General features: G+C 47.9%; 3 protein-coding genes across 4 annotated transcripts; 1 reads left to right on the top strand and 2 right to left on the bottom strand.

Moving 5' to 3' along the window:
- Nucleotides 1-119: 119 nt before the first annotated feature.
- On the top strand, nucleotides 120-1,710 carry ONS95_004726 (uncharacterized protein). Of its 2 annotated transcripts, XM_058498100.1 has the most exons (4): nucleotides 120-712; nucleotides 765-1,070; nucleotides 1,119-1,249; nucleotides 1,301-1,710. In XM_058498100.1, the coding sequence occupies exons 1-4, from the start codon at nucleotides 325-327 to the stop codon at nucleotides 1,460-1,462; spliced, it is 987 nt and encodes a 328-aa protein (XP_058351610.1). In that variant the 5' UTR covers nucleotides 120-324; the 3' UTR covers nucleotides 1,463-1,710. The 2 variants fall into 2 exon arrangements, with proteins under 2 accessions (XP_058351610.1, XP_058351611.1); XM_058498101.1 differs by having other exon boundaries at nucleotides 1,119-1,710.
- Nucleotides 1,711-2,351: 641 nt separating this feature from the next.
- Nucleotides 2,352-4,065, bottom strand: ONS95_004727 (uncharacterized protein). Its single transcript, XM_058498102.1, has 4 exons — nucleotides 4,042-4,065; nucleotides 3,462-3,942; nucleotides 3,222-3,409; nucleotides 2,352-3,157 (listed from the first exon to the last, which is right to left on the bottom strand). The coding sequence occupies exons 2-4, from the start codon at nucleotides 3,558-3,560 to the stop codon at nucleotides 2,434-2,436; spliced, it is 1,011 nt and encodes a 336-aa protein (XP_058351612.1). The 5' UTR covers nucleotides 3,561-3,942; nucleotides 4,042-4,065; the 3' UTR covers nucleotides 2,352-2,433.
- Nucleotides 4,066-4,715: 650 nt separating this feature from the next.
- On the bottom strand, nucleotides 4,716-6,319 carry ONS95_004728 (uncharacterized protein; the record flags this gene model as incomplete). The annotated part of the gene is made up of 3 exons (XM_058498103.1): nucleotides 4,716-4,801; nucleotides 4,876-5,901; nucleotides 6,013-6,319. 3 exons carry the CDS (start codon nucleotides 6,317-6,319, stop codon nucleotides 4,716-4,718), a joined length of 1,419 nt encoding a protein of 472 aa, XP_058351613.1.
- Between the last annotated feature and the right edge of the window lie 1,677 nt (nucleotides 6,320-7,996).

The raw sequence follows: 7,996 nt of genomic DNA on the forward strand, positions 1-7,996 counted from the left end.
GAAGTCGAGCTAGGTATGCCTTGCACTAATGCTAGATAGGGCTTAGCGTAGGCGGCATGGAGTCAAGAGCGGGTCCTCGGCCGCCCTGTTGGTCCATCCCGATCTTCAGCCTCGTCAAGGCGGAGACCCCAGAATGTTGTTCTTCTGAACACGCGCTCTCTCTCTCTTTCTCCCTCTCTCTCCCCCTATCTCTCCCTATCTCTCATTCTTTCACTCTTATTCACTCTTATTCACTCTTACTTCCAATTTTCCTGTATCACCGACTTTTGCGTGCCTTTTTTCGAGCCATCGGGGACTTTCCTTCTTCTCAGCCTCAACTCCAAAATGGCGATCCTCCCAGCCGTTCCTGGCCTCGAGGTCACTATTCAGTCCCTCAATCAAGACCTTCCCGAGTACGATGACGATGGCGACTTCACCCAAAGCAAATTTGCACATCTGCCGGAAGGACAACGATCGCAGAAGTTTGTCGAGTGCAAGACCAACGCCGAGTTTCGAATTCGGCTTGTATTAAAGCATCCATACAGGATGGACTGCCAAAGCCTTGCGTTCAAGGCAAACGTTGATGGTCATGGAATTGCGCAAGCTACGTGCACGGATGCCTGGTTTGGCAGATGTTCTGGTTATTATATGGAACTCATCACTGCAAGACTCGATCGTATCAGTCCGACCCAGTTGTCTAGCAGAACCCTGAAATTCAGCAGCATCAAGAAAGGTCGGTCTCACAAAGCCTCATGCTAAGTGTACACTACTAATTGTTGTGACAGTTGACGATCCTGACTCGAGCCGTGTCAAGAAAGATGCAAAGGCGCTGGCAGGTATCGGTGAGATTGTGGTTTCGGTTCACAGAGCTGTCCAGAGAGACTCGAACCCACCAGTTGTTGGAAACTACAATTTGGCACAACACAAACCTCCTGAAGAAGTCGCAGAGAAAGCATTGAAAGGCAAGGCTATCTCCCATGGCGTGTCGTATGGAGAGCAACAAATAGTTACTCGAACGGCCAAGGAGACTGTGGATCTGGATGGACCACACCACCCTATCGGCGTCTTTGTCTTCAAGTATCGCTCTCGAGGTTTGTGCTCTTGAACTGTTTAGTGAAGTGTTGACTAATCCTCAATAGAGGACCTTCAGGCCGAGTTGATCATCCCTCGCTCACCATCACCTGAGCCAGTGCCAACCCCGCTTCGTGCTCGTAGCAGCAATGGTAACAATGCCAAGATCAGCGCAGAGGCACGACTGGCTCATCTGAAGGTAGGCATGATCATGACCGAGACCCTACGGAAACTAACATGATTTCTCTAGAAAGAAATCGCCGAGATCAAGGCGGAGACAGAAGATAACTCAGAAGGACGAAAGAGAAGCTGGGCAGGCGAGGCTAGCGGTAGTGGTAGTGGTAGTGGACGACCTCTCAAAACTTCTCGTGGAGCCGATGGCAACGTTGTCATTGATCTCACGGACGACTGATCGACCGACCTACCTTACGTTCAACATTTTCTTCCTGCCTCTGTATTCGGCAACATACTTATCGCACTTTCCTTTGCTCAATAATTGCGCTGAAAGCAGATCTGAAATTTGGGGCGCGTGGCTACTTGCCCAGGAATTGCGTTATATGATACCCATGGTTACTCTCACATTTTCTCAGGATGGCGCAAAATGTGATGGTTTTACAATGATAGATTGCTTATTTTCAATGAAATACGTTCATCAATGCGTTTTAGTCTCCACGATGATTGATGACCTACATCCCGAATAAATGAGATCGTCTTTAGATTGGCCACAATAGAAATTTGCAAGTTCTCGCTCAGGATTATTCGAGATCCGGAAACAAGTAAACTAGCATCTCAGAATGACATGTCGAAGATCGAAACGAGATCAGATTAAGTTGTCGTCCCCTCGTCCTGGACATCCTCATTACGCCTCACTCCTTTTCCAGACTTCTCGCTTAGCTTGCCATCGCTAACCAAGACCAAAACAATAATGTAAACAGTAAGCCGCGGCTCTTACTGATGATCAAGAACAGCGCATGGCCCATAGAAAAGAAGTATTTGTTCCTGTCAATATATGTAGGGCAATAAGATAAGGAGCGAAGCTTCATCGTCCTCGTTGCCAATGGTCATGTACTCACTTAATTTTTTCAGCTCCTCAGGTCCTCCATAGAGCCAGTGAAGAAGCTCAACGGGACCTCGTTACCGGCTCAACGGGACCAGATATCCTCTCTTACATGATGCAATAGATATTCAGCATCTTGGATTGGAAATGAATTTGGTCATAAGGAGGTATTGTAGTAAAGTGGGTATGAGGTCAGTCATAACCTGGGAAGGTGATCACTGTGGTGGGTTTCTCATGATATCGGGTCCTTCTCGTCGAATTGAATGATGTTCAATATCATTTAGGTAACTTCCAATATGACACGGCATCTCCACGCCAAAGTCTACCTATATCACCAATCCAATGGCAACACTCAGCGCAACCGCACTCATCAAAGTCCAACTACCAGCCATCTTCACCGCACCACTTTCATCACTCTCCACTTCTATCAAGTTTCTACTCCCAGGCTGCGTCTGGTTCGCTGTAATACACATCAACCTCGCATCCAACCAAGCACCCCCTTCACCCTGAACCACAACCTGATTCCCCGTCTCACCACCCGTAGCCTTCAGCCACGCCACCGTCAAAACCGGCAACGCATTCAGCACCGCACGATCATACAATGTGAAGTTATTAACCTGCGTACCAGGCTGCAACCAGCTGAAGAACACCCCATCCTCAAGAGTCGAGTTCCCCACATTTGTCACCGGACAGCCTGGCTCAGCAACATTCGTCCGATCAGTAAAGTTATTCGGAAGGAACTGGCTCGAGAGCGTTTCGCTCCATTGGCCCTCACATGGTCCATCACTGTTCGGACTCCCGCCGGCGCCGAAGAGTTCCAGACATGAGAAGCTGCTGCGACTTCCTGAGATTTGGCCGGATAGAGAGGCTGCGTTGGTGGTTACGGTATTGAGGAGGTGGGTGCGGCATTCGGATGTGAGAATGGTGTTGCAGGAGCCGTTTTCGGACGAGCCTTCGTTTTTGTAGTTGGAGTTGCTGCCGAGGTCGCTGAAGACGACGACGCAGCCTGTGTAGGGGAGAGCGGAGGCGTCGGTGAGGTTTTGGATGGGACTGGTAGGAGGAGGCACGTTAGTTGTCTTTTATACACGAGAACATGGAGATGGTGGTGATTTACTCGGTCTGAAGAGTAATGGTTTGTGCGATGGCCCGGCGATCATTGAATGTCGAGTGCCAATTGACGTATCTAGTCCAAGTCCAAGTTGACTCTGGGTAGGTGTCGTTTACTCTGAAGCCTGGGACAGAGACTGAGTCTGAGGCATTGTAAATGGCGTTTGGGAACCAGTCGTTGTTTCTTTGCATTCCCTTAAGTTTGTTACTTATGTTCTTGAATGTTGTTCAGGGTGGGTGTGTTTACTTGACAGCTGTCTCCTGGTTGCTGGGTATCATTTTGTGCTCCAGATGAGCCAAAAAGAGATGCTGCTGCAAGCAGTTGGAATGTTGCAGAATATTTCATGACAAGAAACTTGAAAGATTTGTGCTGAGTGTTTCCTTACGTTTGTCTAAATTTGGAGAGAGTACTGGTTATCAACCGAATAAACAACCAACCCGCTCGAATTCAAATGGAGTCAGGAAATAAAATGCCTCATTTTAAGCGGGATTGATTTATTAAGTATTAAATCACCAGGTATCGCTCAGTGGTATCTCGTATGCCATTCTATTCGGCGTCTCTACGTAAGACGAGCGTTACGTCCAAGATCAACAAGGCTGAGCCACTTAACCCAATACTTGGGTCACATTGCGGGAGAGCCAAGCCTTTAGAATGTGGCACCCACGGGGCAGCCAATGAAATGTTGATTGATATACCGAGATAGGAAGATGGTGTGATGATCAAGAAACTGCGAGGACATGTCAGGCGGGTCTTGAGCTTTAGGTTGAGGCACAGTCCACTTAGAATGGACTGCTTTCTGATGTCATCGCCTAGTGAAATCACTTACGTGAGATTTTTTTCCGTATACAGTTTGATGGCTTTATTTACATCGTACTTGTATAGCCCGACATTTTTCATTGAAGTTAATGAAACATGGGACTTGGAGTAAGTTGCAAAAGCACCCAGAATTCGGGAGTAGGACAAATCAGTGGCGTCATGCTTGGCAGATTCTCGAGTGCTTGATCCAGGTCAGTCTGCCTCAACTCCCTACACTTGCCACTGATTAGAATACCATGCAGTGTGTTCAAACAACAGTGCTTTGGGCTAATAATTAGAGCGTAAAGTGTAGCATAAAGTTGTGGCACGAGCATGGTTGGTTCGGTTTCCTCAGGTCTTCTTGCCTCCGACTTCTGCTTAAAGTCGCTGGTCCACATTTACAAGACTCACGAGACTCGTGTGGTTTCCCTCAAGTTGAAGCTCGCCAAGTAGCTTTCACGTACAAATGCCATGATTTATAATTTCCCTCTTTTTTTACTTCTTGTGTTATATCACGGCCAAGAAAAGGCAGTGCTAATCATTGGTTATCTCGGAAAATTGGGATGTACTAGAGAATATTCAAACACGATCTCAAGATTCGATATTTTCTGTGAACGACGATGGTCTTGGTATAAAATCAACCGGATTTCTCTATATTGATGGATTCGGGTAGCAATAGAATAATCTCAACAATTGTAACAAATCTCAGTCAACAAATGTCACGGTTTTGGTTCGCACCCATTCCTCCAGTCCAGTGGCTCCAAAGCGGCCATAACCGCTCGCTTTGACACCTGTGAAGACACGAAGTTAGTATTATTTGCAGTTCTTGAACGCTTCAAAGGACACAATGAAGTGCAGAACTTACCACCATGCGGCAAGGCAGTTTCGTCATGAACCGTCATTCCATTGATATGGACTGCTCCGCTCTCAATGCCCTTCGCAATTCTCAACGCCTTCCCTAAATCCTTTGTGAAGACAGCAGAGCTGAGTCCATATTCGGTATCGTTCGCCAATTCCAATGCCTCCTCCTCACTCTTCACAGGTATTACACTGACCGTTGGACCGAAGCTCTCGGTGTAATAAAGATCCATATCCTTCTTCGTTCCCACAACCACCACAGGCGTCATCGTTGCGTCCTTGCCATTCTTCGGGTCTCCATGAAGAACTCTAGCTCCTTTGCTAATAGCATCGTCTAACATTTTCGTGTTTTTCTGCACGCCGACCGCATTGATCAAGACCGGCCTGGGTCCTCCCTCTGGCGAGAACCCTGCAACAGCTTTCTTGAATGCAGTTTCGAACTCCCCAAGAACCTTCTCAAAGACAATGACCCGCTCCGTACTCATACAGATCTGACCGGCATGCAAGAATGCACCAACAGCACACTCCTTGGCTGCGAGTTCCAAATCCGCATCGTCGCAAACAATAGCTGGTGCTTTGCCACCAAGTTCCAAAAGAACAGGCTTAAGATTTCTCCCTGCCAGCTCAGCAATAATACGACCCACGCCCGTCGAGCCCGTGAAATTGATCTTCTTGATCACAGGACTCTCAATCAAATACTTCGTGATGCTCGCCGCATCCTCGACCCGATGCGCAACGAGGTTCAATACGCCAGCTGGAAGACCTGCATCGTGCAGCAATTGGACCAAGTGAGTTGAGCAGAGGGGACTCGATTCTGTGGCTTTCAAGATGACGGTGTTTCCTGCTGCCAATGGGTAGAGCATTGAGCGCATGCCGAGGATGTAAGGCGCGTTCCAGGGAGCAATGGCGAGGGTCACGCCGTAAGGTTCTTTGAGGACGAGAGCGGACACACCTTCCTGGGCGGTGGTGGGGATGGAACCTTGAATACTTGATATCCTCCCTGCGACATCACGGAGCATGTCGGCTGTGAGATCTGGGGCGAGTTAGTTCGTCTGGTTTTCTTTCCCCTGAATATCCTATCTCAATTCGCCAAATCAAACTTTCGAAACAGCTTTCCAAATTCATAAGCAAAAAACAAACTCACTCAAATTAAATGCCGCCCACGCGTCCGCAGCCCCAGTTTCCTGCACCATTGCCTTCTTCATGTCCTCGGTCCTGGAACTCAATAAATCAGCGGCGCGGAGGAAGATGTCGCGCTTCTTTGGTGGGGGTAGTCGCTTCCATGCTGGAAAGGAGGACTGGGCGGCTTGAAGAGCAAGATCAATGTCGGATGTGGAGGCAGATGAGAAGTTGTGTAGGACTTCTCCTGTCGCTGGCGAAGAGACGGCGAAGGAACTCGAGGTGGAGTGAGCCTTATTGTTGATGAGAAGTGGGTAGGTTATTGGTGACATTGTGGTGGTTCTTTTGGGATTTTGGTGATGTGTTCAAAATATGAAGTTAAGTTTGAGCTGGACTTGAGTCGAGTTGAATTTGTGCTGGAGGTAAGTGTGGAGTTCTTGACTAAGTGGGAACTAAGTGAGGGGTAGTTGTGAGAGGCCCCTGTGCCTGGGGATGCTTTAAGTTTGTCTTCCGTATCGAATTCAGTGGGGAATTCCGAGTCGGGATACCCGACAGGTACCTTCCCTTAGGAAATAATTTTGCAGTGACGTTAAATCAAACGCTGAAGGCGCTGCAGGCCGATGATTACGTAGAGAGTCTTCTGAATTTATCGTCGAATTGAATCTTCAACATGAGACTTTACATGCATTATCATACCCATACGAAGAGAACTGATCGATCTTGAAAAGATCCAACATAAGGAGTGAGTGACCTCCCCACATCCCCACATCCCGAACTCAGACCGTAAAGTCCCGTTTTGATGATCCGGCAAGCTGGGTCGGGACGTGGAGGCGGGGTACATCGGAAGACCAGCCTGTGATGGGTTCATTCTTTACACAAAGTGGTTGGTGGCAGAAAAACATGGGAAGACGTCTTATAACATAAATTATCATGACGAATAATACCATACAGAACAAGCCGGCCATTACATTTGTCTCTATTAAAACCTAATGACTGCTTTGGCTGAATATGCACTGTTCAACTCGTGAGGCGTCTTGAAGCTGCTAGCAATCGCAAATGATGTCCACACACAGGCAAAGGTACGAAAGGTACTAAACCTCGTTTACACCTCGTACCTACAATCAATACCCCTCTGACTAGCACGGATGAACTTAATGGGAGCTCGTATATCTACCAAACGAGCATCAAGGAAATGAACCTTTGGAATGTGATCATTACTATAACAAGTCTAGTTTTGATGATCTAAGAATGCCTTTAAAAATCTGGGGATCATGACCTTTGCATGAACGAATTATCATGAGAAAAGAGCAAGAGCATAAAAGCCACCTTTTCCCACAACTTAGAAGGAGATAGAACAACAAACTCATCATTTCTCAGACACTATGGAAAATCCAGCAACAGACAGTATTTCATTGCAAGGCAGGTTTCCGAGTAGATTGTCGGTTCAGAACAATCTTTGTTGACATGCACCCGTAGATTATTTCGCCCTGAGCAAAATCGCTTTCGAGTGGGCTGATAGCTACGACACCAAGGCACGTACGTACACGTACCTTTACCTTGACTCCTCTTAAATAAAAATAAATCAAGAAATAAAAAGCTGACCTCTTCCCTCCTCTCCTCCAAGACTGGGACCGCCTCTCCGCAATTCTCGCACCCACACTCGACGTCGACTACACAGGCGCGATGGGGCCCGGCAACCAATGGACCGGCATGCCCGCCGCCCAATTCATCGAGTTCCTCAGCAGTGCAGATAAACTAGGGAATCCGCTTATTCAGACTCAGCATTTGATAGGCGGGTCGAAATGGGAAGTGAGAAGTGCGGGTGAGGTTAGGGGAGTTCATCAGTTGAGAGCTGCGCATTTGAGGTATGAAGCTGGAGAGGGTGAAAAGGGGGGGGCATGGGAGGGAGGTTGATGCGAGGGGGCATGGACGTGGGGTTGTGTTTCATTTGTATAGGAGGGGTGTTGATGATGCGGATGGGGAGTGGAAGCTGGCGGGGTTGAGAGCTG

Source organism: Cadophora gregata (assembly GCF_030347475.1).
Source record: "Cadophora gregata isolate MNR1 chromosome Unknown scaffold_15, whole genome shotgun sequence".
In the NCBI taxonomy this organism is placed as follows: Eukaryota; Fungi; Ascomycota; class Leotiomycetes; order Helotiales; family Ploettnerulaceae; genus Cadophora; species Cadophora gregata.